Genomic DNA, 21,948 nt, shown 5'->3' with positions numbered 1-21,948 from the left:
CACCTAGATTAGCGTAATGACTACTGAATCATATTAGCGTGTGTACCAAGAAGAATATATTATCATTGAAGCCACCTCGATCCAATGCTCATCATTTAATGTCAACCATTCTATTATTGGATTGTTAGATTTGATTTGTGTTTTGTTGGATGTAATATGAGCCATCGATTCAAGGGCATGCTCAGAAAGGCACTTTGTGTTTTAGAGATTACAAGAGGCAGCACATGTTTGAATCTTGAAACGAGCACCTTTGTAATAAGCTTGGGGATCACATTGCAGAGACTGATTGGTCTGTAATCACCCATAGATTGTGGTTTCTTTAGTTTTGAAATTAGGAGGATAATGGTTTTTTTGATAGAAGTCGGGTCTAAACCATTATCGAGGACACTAAATACTGTTGACCAAAACACTAACAAATATTTTAATTATTACGATAAACATTGCCGACATTCCATTAATATCGGAGCTTTTACCTGATCTCATAGCCTTTAAAGCTATTTCAACTTCAACTGTATTGAAAGGCTTCAAAAGTTCAAGATTCAAGTCAGGTGTGACAGTGGAAGGGATAACATCAAGTGTCTCCTGCAGAGCTTGATCATCAATGATGGAAGATCAAAAAATATTTTCAAACTAGTCTTGAATAACAGTTGTGATTTCTCTTATTGAGGTGACCCTTGCACCAATTTCGTTGATTAAAAACTTTATTTATTGTTTGCTTTGCGTGCTGAAGCTTTAGCATGGAAAAACTTCAAATTTTGATCTCATGAATTCAACCAATAGTAAGCCATTGCTCCATTGGTGCAGCATCAACAAGACGCTAAAAAAGAATTCAAGTGTCTGCTCTATTCTGTGTTGCAAGAGCTCCATAAAATGCAATAAAATAAAAAGATAGGCTATAAACTATAAATTGTGTAACAATCAAAGTCGTTTGTATTGTATGATTAAAGAGTGACTTCGACATTGTCCTTCTATAAGAACATCAAACCACCCTGAAGACTAACTTAAGGGACTTTAAGCTTGTTATTAAAATGTAAAGATTGCCTAAAGCGAGAAATAAAATTGCTATGAAGTTTAGTTTCCTGTCATAAAAGGGTTCGTAACAACAAATACAACTAAATATAAAAATTTTATATTATTATTAGTTAACAAAATGAATTGGTGCTAGTGTAACTATTGACAAAAAAAAATATTTAGTAATACTGCCATAATTATCTCAATATAATTTAGGTTGGAAGATTTAGTTGGGAAGAATAATTCACCATATGTTGTTTGAAATGGATTAATGCTAGTAAAATATTACTAAGGTTTACCATATTTTAATCTTGTAATATTGTTTCCCCTTGAGAAGGGAAGGTAATATTGACTCCTTCAAAAAAAAAAAAATAGAATTAGAATTATTCTCTTCAATTATAGTAATTTGAATACTATTTTTAAATTAATAAATAAATTTTAAATAGCATTAATATTATAATTTATTGTAAGAAAAGAAAAATAAGATATTATTTAGTCTGCAATTTTTCTTAGTTGAGTTATTTTTATGTTGTTGGCAATAGTATGTATATGCGTTGTACATAAATTTTATGTGGATGTTATTAACATAACAAAGATAAATGATATAATAATAAAATATATATTCCTTTTAAAAAATAAATAAAATAATAAAATATATACAAATGTTCATTTTAATTAATCACAAATACAATGAGATTTTTATATTTACTAATTAATAAAGGGAAATTTCAATTTTTGACCCTAATAATACAACCTATATCAAAATTTATACCCCTTTATAATTTGTACAAATTTAGTCCATTAATTACATGAACTTCCCATTTTACCCTTTTTTTTAAAAAAAAAAATAAAAAACAAAAGCTAAAATCTGAAAGTGTATTTCTCTCTCTCTCTCTTCCCTCTTCCCTCTCTCTCTCGTGCACCACTCTCTCTCTAGGAAAAAATTTGAAAAATTTATGAAAAACCGAAGCTGAAATCCGTCCCACACGATACTATTTGCTGTTGCATGGTTGTTTTCTCGGTGGGTGTTGGTGGAAAACCGAAGCACAATACAACATCACTCAAGAATCTTACACCATTATAATGGGTAAGTTGCATTTTAAGCATTTTGTTTGACTTTATGTAGTTTAAAATTGTTATACGTGTGTTTATTGTTGGAACTGCTGTTTTTTGGTCTGAAATTGTTGAGATCCGGCATCCGGTTTTCGCCGATTTCAGGTTTTCCAGTGTTATCGATGATATGTCGATGAAATGTCGATGGTTTGTCGATGATTATGGAGGAAAGGTCAGTGACGACCATTATCGACGTTATGTCGACATGATGTCGACATGTTATCGACATCATGCAACCAACTTTGGGATTAACTATTTGTCGACATTTTGTCGACATGTTTGTCGACAGAATGTCGACAACAAGCATTTTTTGTTGTTTTTGAGACGTTATCGATATTTTGTCGACATCATGTCGACAAAAAATCGATGCAATGGAAAAATACCGTAGATAAAACATAAACATAACATTGACAGAAAATAAACTTCATTAAAAATAACAAAAAAAAAACATAAAAAAAAAAAACAGAAAATAAAAGTTCATAAAAATTAAAAAAAAAACATTAAATAAAACCCACAAACCATAACATAAGAAATTATTTTTTTTTAAATTCTTTGGCTTGTGGGTGAGCCTTGCAATACTTGCATAATGTTCCAGGCTTCACCGGTTTACCGTTGAAGATGCCCAGTTTGCAACGACGGCATCCTTCGGGGAACCCAGGTGGTGGAGCCGGCCATTCGCCAGTTTTTGCAAATTCTCTTTCAAGTTGCATGAACCTGAACTCGTTACCGTTTCGCTCTCTTTCGAAAGCTCGAGCGGCGTCGAAAACTTTCTGCATTGCAGGAGTAACTTCGCCAACATCATCCTCCTGCTTCAGCTCCTCAGGAGTTAGGATGGGGTATTTGCCGTTCTTTCTTGGGGCCATATTTGAAAGTTAAGAGAATAAGAGAAAATTTTTAAGAGTAAGAGATAGGTAGAATACAAGAGCACTTATGAATAAGATTTCCCTTTGCTTTTATAGAGCAGTAAAAATGTTGGGAATGTATGAAAATTTAATGGTCATTAAATGCGTAACTGTACAGGGAAAAACGCATGAAATGGCGTATTTATCGACAGAATGTCGATACTATGTCGACATCTTATCGACAACATGCCAATTTAGTGTCACTGCTACCACATTTGTCGACGACATGTCGACTTCATGTCGATATGTTGTCGATAGGACACGTGTCTGACATGCAACGTTTCAGTTGAGAAGGGTTGTTGGGAACGTATGTAAAATTTATTAACATTTAATGTGCAACCGTTTCTATTGTCGATATAATGTCGATTGTATGTCGATAGTATGTCGATGACGAGCATGGTTGTTATTTTGTCCACCTTATTAAGGGGAAGTACACCCAAGACGGAACTAAGTACAAGGCTAAAGACATACAGAGGGACATGTTTGACAACTACGGTATCAGTATGAGTTATGTGAAGGCGTGGAGGTGCAGGGAGATGGGACTTACGTATGCTAGGGGTACGCCTGAGTTTTCATACATGAAGCTTCCTGGGTACTTGTACATGCTGGAACAGAAGAATCCAGGTACCATTACTGACTTGTACTTAGAGGATGAGCGGTTCAAGTACTGTTTTATATCACTCGGTGCATGTAGAAGGGGCTTTTCTTTTTGTCGTCCTGTTTTGAGTATCGATGGCACCTTCTTGAAGACGAAGTACGGCGGTATAATGTTAGTTGCTGTGGCATACGATGCGAACAACCAATTGTTGCTGGTTGCTTATGGTATCGTTGACAGTGAGAATAACGACTCCTGGACGTATTTCTTACAGAAGTTGAGGGTAGCAATTGGCGTGGTTGAGAACTTAGTGTTTGTGTCAGATAGGCATCAAAGCATTGATCATGCTGTTGAACTCGTTTTTCCCGAAGCAGTCCACTGTGCATGCTATCACCACATTGTTATGAACGTGAACGCCAAATTCAAGACTGATGCTTTTCACAACCAAATATATAATGTTGCGTACGCATGGTCGAAGACTGAATGCGATAGAGAGTTCGAGAAGCTTAGAAAGATGAATCCGGCGATCGCTGCATATGTGGAGAGTATAGGGTTTGAGAAGTGGGCTCACCCTTATTGTTTGGGCGATAGATACAACATCATGACGAGCAACGCTGCTGAAAGCTTCAATAGTGTCACAGAAGAGTTCAGGAAATATCCAATAACTACTTTGGTTGAATTTATCAGGTTCACACTCCAATCGTGGTTCGCTGATCGCCTCGAAAATGCTGACAAATGTGCCACCCCTTTGGCCACGCTCTTCGAAATCCCTTGCCTTCATGCATGTGCCGCGGCATTGAAAACGAACACAAGTGTGTACACGCTTTGCTCACCTTATTATTCAAAAGAAACGTGGAGGAAGATTTACGATGATACCATCAATCTCGCTGGTGACGAGGATGATTGGGTTCTCCCAGAACACATCAAGAATATGAAAGTTGGGGTACCTGTGGAAAAGAAGCCTGTAGGTCGTCCAAGAAAAAGCAACGCTGGAAGAAGACGGGAGAACCGTTTCCCGTCTGGTGATAAAAAAGGTTCTGTACCACGAAACTGCAGCCGCTGTGGTGCTCCAGGCCACAACAGAGCAACATGCAAAGCCCGCATCTGAGGCGTCTTGTACGTATTCGTTGGGAAATTTGATATATTGTAATGATGCATATTTTGTAATGTTATTTTTGTTGAGGTTGAATATTTTTCAAATATTTTAATTATTTTTAGGTTTAATAGTTATTTTTGTTGAATAATGTTGATATTTTATATTTGAAACCACGTATAATTATCAAAATTTGAACGAAAAGAAAATCTATATATACATAACTGTAATGTTAATTACACAAAATATACAATGTCCCAATAATTAAAAATATAATCAGCCGACATTTTGGTAAAATAAATCGACACACCACCGTTGACGAAACATGGCTATCCGGTCTGGCGTCACATCGGTCAATCCACGCTGCATCATGAGATGCTCCACATACTCAATGGAATACACGCCACAATCACCACTAAATGCAAAATAAAATGTAAAGTCAGTCTAACGTAAAACATATTTTAATACTATAGTACTTTTTTATCGCTATGTACCTGGTTGCTGACTTCGGAACTAAGTCGTGAGTGGCTCGACTCGCGTGCATTTTTGGAAGCACCGCGATGTCACCGTTAGCTAACGCCACGATCTGGTTGTTATGTGGAAATTCCCCGGTTGCAAGGATTAGCGAGGCGGCGGTTCCGACCAAACCTTCAAGATGGGTTCCATGGCGGTCCAATGACGAGCCTTTGGAATCACGCCGTAGACATTAATTTTCCACGGCTCTATGTCCACTTCAGCGTGACCCGAGTGTCTTGCCGTGGGAAGGTGCAGAACGAAGTAAATAAACTCGTTACCCCTCCATCTCTCAAAGACTTGGGACTGTAATTACAGAGAACAACGAAACAATTAACAAACCATAATAATCTTCCCAAACAATTAACATTTAAAATCTTACTAAAACAATACCTTATGAAACCCTGTGCAGTAGTCCAGGATATATTCCTCCCATTTAAAGTTTTTCCTCGGACCCTTGTGGCTCGTCCATGCACTGCTGATCATGGCGGTCACGAATGTGGAGAGAATGATACCCTTCTGAGGAAATGTCAGTGGATAGTCGGTGCGTCGCCTCCTCAACATATGCATTGCTGCATCTATATGCTGCATATAAACGGAAATGTCAGTTACACAAAAAAATATATTAATTGCACATAAAGTTGTAAAGTGAAGTAATATTATAAAATACTTTACTTACGTCATCTGTAAGCCATTCCTTTGGTGTGAGCATTATCCAAAAGAATCCTGGACCGTAATCACCACTTCTCAAATCCCGAAGTCGGTGGTTCGGAATGAGTCCAACACACCACTTTCGGAAAGTGGTTAACAATTTCTCGTCCGGTGGCTCCAGGGGATCAAAAGTCGAAGATGGCCTATGTCTCCTCTTCATCTCCGTATAGTCACCGAACCATACGGAGGCTTTCTCTTCCTCTTCCGACTCTTAACCACCTGCGGGTTGTGCCTCTATGGACGGAATCTCACCCTGCGACTCGGTGTCATGTACATGGATAAGAGGTTGTGCCTCGATCGGAGTCGCCGGAGCTCCCTCATAAGGATCGTAATCGTCGGGGAAGACCTCATCCTCTTCTGCGGGGGTGAAGCGTGGTGGTGGGGTAGATGGATCCGCTTGGGGCCTCCGTGCCGAAGCCGTCGTTGGCGGACGATTCAACATGGCCAATATGTGTCCGAGCCGCTCCATAATTACGTTCGACCACCCTTCGCCTCTACATGGCCGGTCTCGTATGCCTTCTTCGGCTCGGCCCGAGCAAAGCATACGGACCCGGGTGTCGCCCTCGATCCTATCCAACCGAGCCACTAAATCGGTGTACTCGGCACCCCGAACGCCCGATGAAGATGGTGCACCGGGCCGAGGTTCTCGAACCAAAGGGCTCCGAAAAAATATATATCAAAAAAATACGGTAAGCATACGATAATTCCACAATGTAACAAATATCACTGAAAACAAAAATAATAAAAAATGAAGACATAAAAAAAAGTTCCAAAAATTGGTACTCGAGTGTCTCTTTCCCGAGTGTCTCGGGACCCGAGTCTACGGTACCCGACTACCGCCTCGGCCTCCGTGTCATCCACGGCATCATCAACTGTGTTCTCCACACCATCGTAAGAAATTGTCCTCACAAATGCCTCCTCCTTCGTCCGTGGAAGGAGCCCCTTCACCACTTCCGCATTACGTTTATGGTTTAACAAATATCAAAATAAAACCATTTAGCATTTATTACAAGCATTTATGTTAAATAATTATTCGTAACATAAGTGAAAATCATACCCGTCTAGAAAATAATGCGCCGACGTCTTTCTTCCCAATATCGCCTTTGCTCGTCCGGTGAGCATCCCTGGGAACCGAATCCCGTGGTTCGTGCCATACCTCTTGCCAACCTCCAAAATGGCCTCGTACGCCCAATATTGGACTGCAGGTGCGAAGCCATATGCTGTGTATTTGCACTCGTGCTGACCATCCGAACTCAGCCTTCTTCTCGTAGTTGGCCTTGTTTCAACATGTCTTTCTGAAGCGAGTGCATGAGTCTGCCGAATGAGTGCTTCCCCCAAGGAGTCCGGAAGAAGAACTCGAGGTCTTCCACATATCTAATGATGTGAGGCGTGATCAGCGCGTTGGCCTCGCGCCGAAGCACTGACTCCACAAACAAGCACAAGCCGAGCTTGTACAAGTCTTCCGGGTTCTGGCAGTTTGTGAACTGAAGTTGGAGTGCTTCTGTCTTCACACTATCAGACCGGTTGAAATATTTGTTGATCAGTCGGTCTGACCCCGAGCGCGCGACTGCGCAGCCTTCTCCTCTTGTTGGCCCCGAGGAGAAGTCCAAACCCGTAATGAGTGCAAACTCCGCACCCGAATCGGACCTCCTTCCGACCAACATAAAACCTCATCCTCAACTCCTCCCGAGCATCCACTTTCATTTTGTGGAGCATCGAGTGGTGAAATAACACCGAGGAGAATGTCAGTGGTACGGCATTCCAGAAGCTCCCGAAACGGCTTTCCTTCGCCGTGTTGTTAAGGTTGAACTCCTCAAACCGAGCTTTAATTTTGGCAAAAATTCCAGTGCCCCTATATGTGACGCGGCCAGTGAAATGCTCGGGTGCTGGAATAATGAGTCTGGGAGCCATCTGAAAAAACAAAAAACAAATAAATAAAGCTGCTAAAAAAATTTAAAATTGTCGACATAGCATCGACATCATGTCGATATTCGGTCGACATTATCTAACAGTAAGCACACAAAAATTTCAAAACAAACATGTCGACATTATGTCGACATACCCTCGACATTATGTCGACATTATCAAAAGAAGAGAAAACACTTTCATGTCGACAAAATGTCGACATCCCGTCGACATTCAGTCGATAATTTAAACAAATAACAATTACACAATATATCGACATACTGTCGACATACAGTCGACATTCAGTCGACAATACAACCTACCAATCAACATGTTCATTTAATCGACATACCATCGACATACTGTCGATAAGTAGTCGACAATATAGGGCAGAAGTACTCTTAAAATGCCAGTCGACATCCTATCGACATACAAGCGATATCCTATCGACATACAAATTACAGTGACATTCAAACAGACACTAAATCTATCGACATCCTATCGATAACCTATTGATATGTCATCGATAACCCTGTAATTTACACAGATTTCATTCAAACACTACACCTAAAGATCACAAATGCTACACAAAATCCACTAATCTCAACAACATGCAATAATTGGCATCCAAATCTATGAAAAATGTATTTTTTTAAAAAAAAAATCTTACCTTTGACTGAATTTCGTGGTGTAGGCGACGGTTTTTGCTCGTGGGTGGTGACGGCGGTTTCTCCTCGTGGTGGCGACGGCAGTTTCTCCTCGTGGTGGTGACGGCAGTTTCTCCTCGGTTCGTCGATTGGGTTTGGTTCGTGGGGTTGGGTTCGTGGGTGGTCGACGCCGTTGGTCTGGTTGTCTGGTTCGTGTGGTTGGGTTCGTGGGTGGTCGACGCCGTTGGTCTGGTTGTCTGGTTCGTGCTCGTGAGGAAAACAGAGAGAATGAGAGAGAGAGGGAACGTCTGAGAGAGGGAAATGTGGGGGGGGGTTCGTGATCGTGAAGAGCGAGAGAGAGAGGGAGCGTCAGAAAGAGAGAGGGAACGTCTGAGAGAGGGAATTTTTAATTTAGGGGGTATTTTAGGAAACTTTTAAAATTATAGGAATAAATTTGTACAAATTATAAAGGGGTATAAATTTTGATATAGGTTGTATTATTAGGGTCAAAAATTGAAATTTCCCTTAATAAATATATTTTTTTTACCAATAATTATTATAATTTTATGTATAATTAACCTTAAATAGATATAATAATTTTTTATTATTATTTTATTTTGATTTTTAAAAATAACATATAATAATCCTGTTGGAAATGTTGTTTACTCAACAAATCCTGTGCAAAAACCAAATAATATATAAACACAAACTGACTCGTTTATACAAATGATAAAGAGGAAGTTCTGGCTAGATTGCATGTCTAATTCATTCCAGATAATCATCTGTATCACGTACTATTTTCATAGAGGGGAGAACAATTGCAGCCACTGGCTTATGCTCGTAGCCGCCACCTTCATCGATAACCAGCCTCAGACCTTCAATGTGAAGCTTTCCATGGTGACCACTTACCACAATGGTCGGAGTCTCACTTAGTTCCTATGAAAGAGAGACAAATAGACACAAAAGTCTAAACTTCAGTTGAATGACTTAGAAGAACGCTAATGTAAATCATATGAATGGGAATTATATGCCAAAAGAACAGCCACAAGGCTTCTATGGTAGGAATCCTGTTTTCGAGTTACCGGTGCAAACTTTTTCTGTTTTTGGCACATGAGTAAATTGTAACCCAATTCTTTTTTTCTATGATAGTGTACATTTCAGAATATTCTGGTATTTATATATTATTACCATTAGGCATCATTATCATAAATTCATAGCTAAACTAATTGTTCACACATCATTGGATCATGATAAAAAAAGTCAGTACCTTTGGCATATCCCACACATTTTTTCTCCCACTCAGACTATCAACCTTAGGCACTCGGGTATCTTTGGCTTTTAAAAACTTCAACTGTTCTTTAACATCTTGATTGCTCACCAAACCAGCATGTACTGCTATCAATTTACAGTGTTTGATTCCATCTCCAGTCTCAATACACACATCATCCTGAAAGCATGCACATTATAAAGAAAAGAATGGGAAAAATAAGTGGACAATTTTCTTATCACAGTTCACAGATGGAAAATTAGCTAAAGTACACATTTTAGAATGGGAATATGAATGTGAAGGAATTCTATTGTTTGGTTGAAACTTAGAATCAGTAGTTGCATAATAGTTGCTATTGACAAATATGTCATTACTTTTAAATCCTTTATATATTTTTATGTAATATACTAATATTATGAAAGGCAAAAGAAAAAAGAAGAAAGGTTACAATAATTACCAGAGGAATTGAACTTACAATTGTATTCCTAAAGAATTAATTGGTCAACTATTGAACCAAAAGGTGTAATGGAATGACTATAACATTCTTATTCTTATTCCACTCGATCAAACATGGCATTGCTTCTTTTATACCTTTTTTTATGATTTTAAAGTGTGTTTTCTTTATTTTAACCGGTATTGAATTTTTCAGATAACACTACATGAACTGATTTCAAAAAAGAAAGAAAAAAGACAATCAAAAAGTGTCTAAGAGGTTAAAATAGAAACTCAAGAATCCATTTTACCTCTTCATGAACCCAAACCATGTCAGCAAGAAATTTCTTGTGCTCATCAGGAACTGCCCGAACCAAATCTGCCCACCAAATATTACATTCGTTTCAATTCAAAAATTTCACAAACAGATTCGCAAATATGAATGTGTATAAATAAAAAAGTTGAAATTTGATTACCAGCAGAGCCATGAGCAACACCATAAGATTCAAAAGTTGGGGCAGCGTCATAAATGGATCCTTTATAGTCCATCCCTTTGGCTACGTTGAACTTGGCCTTGATTTTCCCAGACCATCTCCTTCCCTGCAAATGCATATTTTCATACCCTTCTCCTTTGTACCACCCTTCTCTCTCCTCATTTTCTTCGTACTCCTTCCAAGCCTCGGCGAACTCCGAGCCGTCGGGCGGCTGAGGGACTAGGCCGAGGAAAGCAGCGAAGGCGAAATCGTGGTTTCCGGAGAGGAAGACGTGGGTCTGATGTGGGTACTTAGAAGGAAGTGAGATGAGAAAATCAATGACCTCGCGGGTGTTGGGGCCGCGGTCGCAGTAATCGCCCAAGAAGATGATAAGGGCTGTGTTAAAGTCAGCTGTGCCGATTGAGGACTCGAGATTGGACCAGAGATTTTGGAGCTTGGTGGGGAAGCCATGGATATCGCCTATGCAACAAACCAACCTTGGTTTGGTTGGTTCTGCCATTTTTGATTGCTTTTATTAAAACTACATCGTATTAAGTTTTGCTTCTATCTTTTTTTTTTTTTTTTTTTTTTTTTTTTTTTTTTTTTGAAATTTAGATTTGTTAGAAATTATTTTTTATAATTAATTACTTCTGTTAATAATTTTTTTAAAAAAAAAATTACGTGTTAACTGCATTATTCAGTACTCCATGAATTAATAATCTTTTAAAAAAATCTTCAATTTAAATGTATATCATTTATTTTTATCTTTTTTATTGCAGATTTATAATACATATAGAAATTTAAGATACTCTATACTAATACTATTAACATTAGGAATAAAATATACCTATAAATATATCATTCGCTATAGACTTACATCATCAACACAATTAAGTTTACAAAATTTATCATCTTACACTATTGTTATTTAACATCGATCGAGTTCAACAAAATTAACATGGACATAATTACTACGTCGAACATAATACTTACGCTTTTATTAATTATAGGCATGCTAATACCCGTGTGTTTTGCTTTTGTGTGTATGTGCATGAAGGTTGATCTTCGCCGCGATGATGAAGAACCTCCAATAATAGTTGTTGATCATGCAAAACAATCTTGCATTATCAATCTGTTATGTTTTTTTAGGAAACATAACGTTAGAAGAGATAATTTCAAAGATGATGAATGTGTTATATGTTTGGAACCATTATTGGAAGATAATAAAGTGGTTGTTGAGATGAAGAAGTGTAAACATCTGTTTCACTTATCTTGCATTAATGACTGGACTCGAATCAATAAAATATGTCCAGTCTGCCGTCTTCGTGTGAATACTGTCTACATTGTTACTTGTACAGATGTTTCTACAAAGTCAAATCGTGATACTGTAGAAAATATGGTTTAAATTAGTATATTTATATATTATAGTATTATGTTTTAGTTGAATTTTACTATAGAGGTTAGTTTTCATTTTTTTTTATTATTAATTAGTATGTTTTCTCAAATAATTAAATTAAGAATAGTACTTCAAGCATTCTTTCAATATATTCTTGACAAACACGTCAAAAATAATATTAATTCTTATTGTTGTTATTTAGTTTTATGAAATTTATTGTATTTACTACATGAGCTTAAGATAAACAATTCATATATAATTAATACATCATTTATTTAACTCATGTTACTAATTCAATAAAATAATTGTTAAGAAGTAGTTCTTTTAAAATTGGTTATGGTAAATATTAAATATAGTTTTCTCCAATTTCCACCATGTTTAACCAATTTTAAATTATATATGATATAAATTATAATTTTTATTTAATGATATTAAGTAATAAATTGTATCAAATTTTAATTGTACTGATTTTTCATATAATTTTATGTAAAAAAAAATAGTGTACATTTGAAGGTCGTGACCAACAAAGCCGATAAACAAGAATTGTTTGTGGCTGAATAGAATGTACGTAAATGTGAAAATTATGTGGCTAAGTTATTGTTATCAGTGATATTTTTGTTTTTAATTATTTATTTTTAATTTTTTTTAATTAATTAATCAATTAATATTTATAAACTTAATAAAAAAATTTAAAATTAGAGAATTAAAGAAAGAATAGATAAATGTATTTAAAACAATTTTATGATGTTATGTCGCGGTCTTATACCTAAGCTTTTTATATATATATATATAGATCTTTTGCTAAATTACAATTAATAATCAAATAAATAACGTCATAAGTATCTAAAGTTTTAAGTTTGTAAGCAGATAAATTCAATATTTATTTTTAACGACATAAGTATTCAATGTATAAAATTGTAATTTTTCTCAATTTTCGTTAGATTCCATTTTGAATTTATTAAAATAAAATTTAGAAATATTTTTGTGTAGACCCAATAATCTAAAAATACGTGCCCTAATAATATGAGAGTATATGAAAATGAGGAATATTATATGTATACATGAATTATTATTTATCTTTATAAACTTAAAATTTTGAATACGCTGCTATTTACCTTTAATAACATATGTTCTCTACTATACTATGTGAGAAAATATTATATGTATACATCAATTGTGATTGATATATGTTATATTATTAAAAAAAAATTATAAATATACATCTTATGAAAAAATATATGTATTGTTGTTCCGTTTTTTTTCCCATTGTTTTAAAAATAAATTTAAATATTAAAATAAGTTATTGTTTTATAATAAGATATTTTTTTAAAAAATAAAGAATATTATAATATTATTTATAGTTATGGATATACTTTTGTACAATATTGAGTTTAATAGTTTTTTTGTGGATATTTTTACTTTTTAAAATTTAAATATTATTGAACATTGATAAATTATTAAAGTTAAATTTTATTTTAGAAAAAAAATAAAAGAGTTTTTCATTTTTACACTTCAAAACAGTTTCTTTTTTTTTTTTTTTTTTTTTTGTATTTTTACGAAATTCTACATAGAATTTCCTATAGCAACTAGCGTTGCAACCTAAATTGCAACAAAAAATCGTATAAAAACTCTTATTGCAACTAGCGCTGCAACCACTTTAGAAACTCAAACCGTAAATTTGAAAAAAAAAAAAGTTAATAAAATAGTATATGGGTAATTCTCCAAAAAAAAAAAATAATAAGGTTATTTAGAGCATTTTTAGGCATAAATAAACATATGAAGATACTTTTTTGGGAAATAAATATAAATATATTATGAAATATTAGTATTATGTAATATTATAATTTAGAGAAAGAAAATAGAGAAGAGATGAGAATTTTCTGAGTGTTTTATTCCAATAGGTGATCTCCTATTTATACACATACAAGAGTCAAATATTAAGAAACTAAGAGAAAGGGAAACTAAGAAAAAGGGAATGTTGATTACATTAATGGTAATAAATAAAAGATTTGGACATCCACATAATTAATACTATTTATAACACTCCCCCTTGGATGTTCATAATAACTGCCTCATTAAAAACCTTGCCGAGAAAACCCAGTGGGACAAAACTCGGTCAAGGAAAAAAGAGTGCAGTATGAAATTACTCCCCCTCATTTTGGCATTCGTGGAGATCCTTTAATCGACGCATTCCAATCTTGTGAACCATCTTCTCAAAAGTTGATGTTGGTAATGACTTCGTGAATAAGTCTGCAAGATTATCGCTTGATCGAATTTGTTGAACATCGATATCACCATTTTCTTGAAGATTGTGTGTAAAGAAGAATTTTGGTGAAATATGTTTAGTTCTGTCTCCTTTAATGTACCCTCCTTTAAGTTGAGCGATGCAAGCAGCATTATCTTCATAGAGAATTGTTGGTACTTCTTTATTAGATGTTAATCCACATGTTCCTCGAATATGTTGTGTCATTGATCTTAACCAAACACATTCTCGACTTGCCTCGTGAATTGCAAGTATCTCAGCATGGTTTGAGGAAGTAGCCACCAGAGTTTGCTTTGTTGATCGCCAGGATATAGCAGTGGCACCGCAAGTGAACAAATAGCCAGTTTGAGATTTGGCTTTATGTGGATCAGATAAATATCCTGCATCTGCGTAGCCAATAAGTTGTGACCCACAATTATTAGAATATAATAATCCTTTATCAATAGTACCCTGGAGATAGCGGAGTATGTGCTTAATCCCTTTCCAATGTCTATATGTTGGAGCAGAACTAAATCTTGCTAATAAATTGACAGAGAAAGCTATATCAGGTCTTGTACAATTAGCAAGATACATCAATGCTCCTATTGCACTAAGATATGGTACTTCTGGACCAAGGAGCTCTTCATGTTCTTCTCTAGGTCGAAAAGGATCTTTTTCTACATCAAGTGACCTAACTACCATTGGGCTACTCAATGGGTGTGATTTATCCATATAAAACCGTCTCAAAATCTTTTCAGTATAAGTTGATTGATGAATGAAAATTCCACATTTTAAATGCTCAATTTGTAGACCAAGACAAAATTTTGTTTTTCCTAAATCTTTCATTTCGAACTCTTTCTTTAGATATTCCACAGCTTCTGAAAGTTTTTCAGGAGTTCCAATAATATTCAAATCATCAACATATACAGCAATGATAACAAACTCAGGACTTGAACTTTTTATAAAAACACATGGGCAAATAGGATCATTTTTATATCCTTCTTTTAATAAATATTCACTAAGTCGATTGTACCACATGCGTCCTGATTGTTTTAATCCATACAATGATCTTTGTAATTTAATTGAGCACATTTCTCGATTGCTTGAATTATATGCATCAGGCATCTTAAATCCTTCAGGGATCTTCATGTAAATATCACTATCTAGTGATCCATATAAATAAGCTGTGACTACATCCATTAATCGCATATCGAGTTTTTCACTCACAGCCAAGCTAACCAAATATCTTAATGTTATTGCATCCACCACAAGAGAATATGTCTCCTCATAATCAATACCTGGCCTTTGAGAAAAACCTTGAGCTACAAGTCTTGCTTTGTATCTCACAACTTCATTTTTCTCATTTCTTTTACGTAAACATACCCATTTGTATCCAACGGGTTTCACACCTTCAGGTGTTTGGACTATAGTTCCAAATACTTTGCGTTTAGCAAGTGAATTCAATTCTGCTTGAATTGCTTCTTTCCATTTTGACCAATCTTTTCTATTTTGACATTCTTTGATAGATTTAGGTTCAAGATCCTCGTTTTCATTCATAATTTCTAGCGCTACATTATAAGCAAAAATATTGTCGACAATTACTTCGAGTCGGTTCCATTCCTTTCTTGTATTGACATAATTTATTGAGATCTCATTATTGCTAATATTTTCGAATTTTGAATCTCTTCAAGAGATTTGTTTATGTCAACATCTTCCTCGAAATTTTCAGCCTCTTCATTAGGGCCATCTTGATTATTTGCTCCCTTTCTTTTTCGAGGATTTTTATCTTTGGAACCGACTGGTCTACCACGTTTCAAACGTGCTTTAGAATCATTAATTAATTGTCCTTCTGGGACTTCAATTTGAATTGGAGCATTTTCAGCTGGAATATGTGATTTTGTAATTTTCTTTGGGTCAGTGAATGCATTTGGTAATTGATTTGCAATATTTTGCAAATGAATTATTCTTTGAACTTCAAGTTCACATTGATTTGTACGAGGATCAAATTGAGATAATGATTGTGCATTCCATATAATTTCTTTTTCCAGCTGTTTCTTTTCCCCTCCCCCTAAAGCTGGGAAACTTGTCTCATCAAAATGACAATCAGCAAAACGTGCTGTAAATACATCTCCAGTTGTGGGTTCGAGATATTTAATGATAGATGGAGATTCATACCCAACATATATTCCCAGCCTCCTTTGAGGACCCATCTTTGTTCGTTGTGGTGGAGCAATCGGAACATATACTGTACAACCAAAGATTCTTAGATGGGAAATATTTGGCTCCTGACCAAAAGCCAATTGTAGTGGGGAGAATTTGTGATATGATGTTGGCCTAATGCGTACAAGTGCCGCAGCATGTAAAATAGCATGTCCCCAAGCTATAATTGGGAGTTTTGTTCTCATAAGTAATGGTCTTGCGATTAATTGGAGGCGCTTAATAAATGATTCTGCTAGACCATTTTGTGTATGTACATGAGCAACAGGATGTTCAACATTTATCCCTATTGACATACAATAATCATTAAAAGCCTGTGATGTAAATTCACCAGCATTATCAAGGCGGATTGTCTTGATTGCATAGTCTGGGAATTGTGCTCGTAATCGGATTATTTGAGCAAGCAATCTTGCAAATGCTACATTACGAGTAGATAATAAGCAAACATGTGACCATCTAGTTGATGCATCTATCAATACCATAAAATATCTGAATGGTCCACATGGTGGGCAAATAGGCCCACATATGTCGCCCTGAATTCGTTCAAGAAATCCAGGGGATTCAATTCCAACCTTTACCGGTGAGGGCTTAATGATTAACTTTCCTTGAGAACAAGCAGCACATGAGAACTCACTGGATAAAAGAATCTTTTGGTTCTTCAATGGATGACCATGTGAGTTCTCTATTATTCTACGCATCATAATTGAACCGGGATGGCCTAACCGGTCATGCCAAATAACAAATAAATTTTTCTGGTTTGCGAACTTCTCGTTCACAATAACATGAGTTTCTATTGTACTTATACGTGTAACGTACAAACCTGAAGACAAACTAGGTAATTTTTCTATCATGCATTTTTTTCTCGAAACAATAGATGTAATGCAGAGATATTCAAAATTATTTTCATCTAATGTCTCAATATGATATCCATTACGACGTATATCTTTGAAACTCAACAGATTCCTTTTTGATTTGGTGGATAATAAGGCATCATCTATAATAATTTTTGTTCCTCTAGGCATCAATATAATGGCTCTTCCGGAGCCTTCAATTAAATTTGCAGTGCCTGATATTGTATTAACATTTGCCTTCATTCTTGATAAATTTGAAAAATATTTATCACTTCTGAGTATTGTATGAGTGGTTGCGCTATCCACCAAACACATATCATCACCATTATTTGTAGAATCATGTATAGAATGACAAATGTCCATTACTTCATTAACAAAAAAAAAACATAATAAGTTCAAAATATAAATGCTTAAATAATAAAAGTTCATTACATAAATATGCCAAATAAAATAAACACCTTAAAGTAAATAAATGATAATAATAAAATAAAACATAACAAAGAAAAGTGACTAATTGTGGACATTCCCATCTCCATTATCAATATTCATGTTGTTATTAATGATATCTTCATTAAAGAAATCTGCAACATCTAAGTGCGTAATATCCAAAGGCTCTTTGAGAAAACCATCATCTTGATAGGCAAAATTTGCTTCTATTTTCTCCTTTCCTTTCACAGATGCTTGATAAAGATCAGCAAGGTGTTTTGCTGTAATGACCGCTCTAGTATATGGATTAGTAAAGGCAATTAACACTAATTTTAATTATTTTATTATTATTTGTGAATTAATTTAATTGTGGACCCCAATATTTAGAAATAAATATTAGAGTTATAATTTCTCAATTCCGGAGATTTTATTAAACTCTAGGGGTATTATTTAGCTTATATGTGTAATATGTTATTTTTGTAATTTTTGTTCGGCGACAACGGAAAATGCGATGGATGGCTAGATTGATCACATGGGTAAGTTTAGAACCTTATTTCATAGTGGGAAATATTTTACAGAAAATATTTTATCGGGATTGAGCGGGGTTATGGAATTTGACCATTTTACCCCTAGTTTTGGTGAATACCCTAAGTTTGAGTCAAAGGGCAAATTGGACTTTTTGTTAAGTCATAGATAGGTGGCTTTCTAATTAATTGACACCTAGCCAAGCAATATTCAGCAAAGGAAAAAAAAAGGATTTTTCCTAGTCTTTATGCTATTTAGAGAAAATAGGAAAAAGTTAAAAAAAAAAAAGAGAAAACCCTTTCTTTCTCTTCTCTCTTTTCGTACCAGCCAACCAAGGGTGAATTCATTGCTGGATTTTGTGTTTTCAGCAGAGATTGAAGGAGGAATTGATCAAGGTAAACCCTAGTTGCTCTTTAGTTATGGTTTTTCTCAAGTTTTATTTAGTTTCAAGAGTTGATTTTGAGTTTTAGTGGCTGTTAGGTTTAGGCTTGCTTAAGGTTCGAATCATAGGGTTTAATTGAGTTGGTTTTAGCTTCTTGTTCGGTTTTGATGGTTGGATTAGGTTGTATGCAATTTTGAGCTTTGAGTTCAAAGCTTTGAGCTTTAATGGCATAAATTGATTTGGTTTGTTTTTACCGTGAAATACTTGTTTGGATTATATTGTTTGTACATTGAATAGGAGCTGCGGAAGGTTTCATAGCAATTGGTGAAGAATTGAGCAACTAATGAAAAGTTTGGAGAATGCGGTGCAAACCTGGCTGGGGTTTGCGGTGCCTAGCCAAAGCTGGCCGGTTTTGGCAGGGTTCCCCGGGCCTTTCATTTTCTCAATTTTTGCCATTTCGGTGCCTCGGTTGGGTGTTTCCCCATTTCCAGAGTTAGAATAACCCTTTTAGAGTATAACCGAACCTAGGGTTTTGGTTTGGTTTCACCGGGATTAGGGTTTTAATCATGTGCCTTACCCGGTTTCAATATGTGATTAGGGCATCCATCTAGCACGAGAATTCCGTTCAGGTCGGCCAACACACTTGAATTCGGAAAACAGGTAAGAACTGTGTATAATGTATGATGTGATTATCTGAATGTATGTATGTGTTAATATGTATACATGCTTATTTGTTGTGATTCATACACTACCAACACTTGTACGGTTGTGGTACGGAGTGCATTGGTAAGGTGTATGATGTTTGGAAGTACATCATAGTGTTACCAGCACTTGTACGGGAAGGTATAAGGTGTCTGTGGTACAACACTAGATAGTACTCAAGGTGCGGTCATACCTTACCTACACTAATACGAAGGTATAATGAGTGTATGTGGTACATGGTACATGGTCGTGTCCTAGTTAGAACGTTCATACTCATACGGTAAGCTACGTAAATAGGTGTATGGGCGCCTATTTACAGGTCGGAAATTATATGATATGTTATATGCATTTCTTACTAAGTACGGTGACTCACGGTTCTGCTTCCATGTGTAGGTAAAGGAAAGGCGAAAGCTGAACAGGAGTGAACCTGAGCTCGGGTGAGATTGTAAATGTCAAGCAGCGCGACCTGGAGTGTTCGGTCTCGGGACATCTGGGAGTTGTATTTTGAAAGTCGCTGTGCGACTTGTAAATCTGTATATTTTGGAATGTATGTTTGAAAAGTAAATTTTATAAAGTTTAAAAAAACGGGATCCCGGCACTTGTAAATATTTTATTAAATTACAAAGTTTAGTATTTAATGCAAAAGTTTTAATTTGACACGTTTTTCGAGAAATTTCTTTGATTAGCAAAGATTGCACAATAATTGAAAAAGCACTGTAGCGTGCCTTAGCATTAGGGCGTTACAATTTTGGTATCAGAGCCGCCAGGTTTGTCTACCGAAGCTTGCTATGACATGTACAATCTTCATCAGAGAAAGCTCGGTTCACGGTTCAGTAAGCCTGTACTTGTTTAGTATTTTAAATAAATATGAATGTTAAAGCATGTTAGGAAGCATATTAGATTTAAATTAAATATATTTCTTAAAAAAAAAAAGTGTGTTGCCTTTAAGACTTTAAAGAGCGGTGTTAAGTTTTGATCGCTGTCTAACCTGCCTAGCTTATGGATTCGCAGGCTAAGTTCTATTAAATGGACGCCCCGCGAAATACAAGAAGTCAGGGTGGCATGGTTGAGACCGGAGGTGGTCAGAGGAATCCCCAAAATCCTCGCGGTCGCGGCCGTGGCCGTGGCAGAGCTCTGGGTGGTCGCCCTGTAAATCCACCTCAAGCTCCTCCTGACTGGGAGCAAAGATTCGCTGAGATGCAAGATAGAATTCGCCAGCAAGATGAAGAGATCCAAAGGTTAAGGCAGCAGGGTCCTCCTGCTGTGCCTCCTCAAGTGGTTCAGGCCGTTGCAGTTCCTGCGGTGCCAGCAGAACAACCTGTTGTTGGCAACCGTATGGAGCCGTTGTATGAAAGATTCCGGAAACAGGCACCTCCAGTGTTTCTGGGAGGCCCTGATGTGATGAAGGCCGAGGAGTGGCTTTCAATGATTGAACGCATTCTTAATTTTATGGGAGTGGTTGGCAATGACCGAGTGACCTGCGCCACTTTTCAGTTTCAGGAAGACGCTCTCGTGTGGTGGGAGTTAATAACCCTCACTCGGGACGTCACGCTGATGACCTGGGAAGAATTCAAGGAGTTGTTTAACTCCAAGTATTACAATGAAGCAGTCCGCAGTGCAAAGCGGAAAGAGTTTACCGAGTTGGTTCAAACTGAGGGAATGTCGGTTACTGAATATACGACAAAGTTTGACCGGTTGGCCGAGTTGGCAGTGGGAATTGTGCCAACTGACTTCAGTAAGAAGGAAAAATACTTGGCGGGTTTGAGTGCAAAAATTAGACATGATCTGGTTATTACTACTACTGAGGCAACCACTTATGCGGAGATGGTTGAAAAGGCTTTGAGAGCCGAGGGTGCGGTAAAATTCCTTCAGGAGCCCCAGGTGACTCCAAGTGTTGGTGGAACCCCCACTATTCCTACTCCTGTTTATGGTAGGGATGGTGGTGACTCCACCACCGAGCAGAAAAAGAAAAGTTGTTCCAGCTTCTGGTGGCTCGGGGCAAAGCAAGCGGTTCCGTGGGAACCAAGGCAGAGGGGGACGCCAGGGTTACTCTTATCCTGAGTGTCCAAGGTGCAAGAAACATCATCCGGGAGAGTGTAACCGGAAGACATGCTTCCTGTGTGGCATGGTGGGGCATTTCAAGAAAGATTGCCCCCAGGCAAAGAAAGAGGAGCCGAAAGCTGAGGTGAAACCGGTTCCTGCTCGTGTGTTTGCCATTACCCAAGCTGATGCCTTTGCGGCCGGTCCTGGTTGTGACGAGTCGGCTTCCCGTCAACAACTTGTTATTTACAGTATTATTTGACTCGGGAGCTACACGTTCATATGTGGCTACAAGAGTGATTGATCTTTTGGGTAGGCCTTGTGATATTTTAGAAAGAGGGTTTGGAACCCTAATGCCTAGCGGGGAATTGGTTATCTCTAATAGGCGCATTAGGTCTATGCCGATTAGAATCGAAGATAGGGAATTGAGTACTGATCTCATAGAATTGAAATTAACTGAGTTTGATATTATACTGGGAATGGATTTCTTATCCAAGTATTCGAC

General features: G+C 36.5%; 3 protein-coding genes and 1 long non-coding RNA gene across 4 annotated transcripts; 1 reads left to right on the top strand and 3 right to left on the bottom strand.

Annotated features, from left to right (window-relative positions):
• Positions 1-4,906: 4,906 nt before the first annotated feature.
• Positions 4,907-5,341, bottom strand: LOC133035618 (uncharacterized). Its single transcript, XR_009686765.1, has 2 exons — positions 5,209-5,341; positions 4,907-5,129 (listed from the first exon to the last, which is right to left on the bottom strand). It is a non-coding gene; the product is annotated as an uncharacterized LOC133035618 (long non-coding RNA).
• Positions 5,342-5,364: 23 nt separating this feature from the next.
• LOC133035913 (uncharacterized) lies at positions 5,365-6,116 on the bottom strand. The gene is made up of 4 exons (XM_061112355.1): positions 5,907-6,116; positions 5,621-5,812; positions 5,433-5,533; positions 5,365-5,398 (listed from the first exon to the last, which is right to left on the bottom strand). The coding sequence occupies exons 1-4, from the start codon at positions 6,096-6,098 to the stop codon at positions 5,365-5,367; spliced, it is 519 nt and encodes a 172-aa protein (XP_060968338.1). The 5' UTR covers positions 6,099-6,116.
• A 3,124-nt stretch (positions 6,117-9,240) lies between these two features.
• Positions 9,241-11,229, bottom strand: LOC133035617 (tyrosine-protein phosphatase RLPH2-like). Its single transcript, XM_061111654.1, has 4 exons — positions 10,666-11,229; positions 10,501-10,568; positions 9,758-9,937; positions 9,241-9,426 (listed from the first exon to the last, which is right to left on the bottom strand). The coding sequence occupies exons 1-4, from the start codon at positions 11,180-11,182 to the stop codon at positions 9,256-9,258; spliced, it is 936 nt and encodes a 311-aa protein (XP_060967637.1). The 5' UTR covers positions 11,183-11,229; the 3' UTR covers positions 9,241-9,255.
• Positions 11,230-11,713: 484 nt separating this feature from the next.
• Positions 11,714-12,067, top strand: LOC133035912 (probable E3 ubiquitin-protein ligase RHA4A). The gene has a single exon (XM_061112354.1). The coding sequence runs from the start codon at positions 11,714-11,716 to the stop codon at positions 12,065-12,067; it is 354 nt and encodes a 117-aa protein (XP_060968337.1).
• Positions 12,068-21,948: the final 9,881 nt, after the last annotated feature.

Source organism: Cannabis sativa, chromosome 3, assembly GCF_029168945.1.
Source record: "Cannabis sativa cultivar Pink pepper isolate KNU-18-1 chromosome 3, ASM2916894v1, whole genome shotgun sequence".
Taxonomy (NCBI): domain Eukaryota; kingdom Viridiplantae; phylum Streptophyta; class Magnoliopsida; order Rosales; family Cannabaceae; genus Cannabis; species Cannabis sativa.
This window is presented reverse-complemented; position numbering and strand designations above follow the sequence as displayed.

Bases quoted from the DNA above. Each gene is read 5' to 3' on its own strand.
- LOC133035913 (XM_061112355.1), bottom strand. From the start codon at position 6,098: ATGAAGAGGAGACATAGGCCATCTTCGACTTTTGATCCCCTGGAGCCA. The intron at 5,534-5,620 runs GTATTGTTTTAG...CTGTAATTACAG, and splicing joins ACTGCACAGGGTTTCATAAG to TCCCAAGTCTTTGAGAGATG. The intron at 5,399-5,432 runs GTGGAAAATTAA...GTGATTCCAAAG, and splicing joins GCTGAAGTGGACATAGAGCC to GCTCGTCATTGGACCGCCAT.
- LOC133035617 (XM_061111654.1), bottom strand. From the start codon at position 11,182: ATGGCAGAACCAACCAAACCAAGGTTGGTTTGTTGCATAGGCGATATC. The intron at 10,569-10,665 runs GTAATCAAATTT...TTTGGTGGGCAG, and splicing joins TGTTGCTCATGGCTCTGCTG to ATTTGGTTCGGGCAGTTCCT. The intron at 9,427-9,757 runs GTACTGACTTTT...TCTCTTTCATAG, and splicing joins ATGTGTGGGATATGCCAAAG to GAACTAAGTGAGACTCCGAC.
- LOC133035912 (XM_061112354.1), top strand. From the start codon at position 11,714: ATGAAGGTTGATCTTCGCCGCGATGATGAAGAACCTCCAATAATAGTT.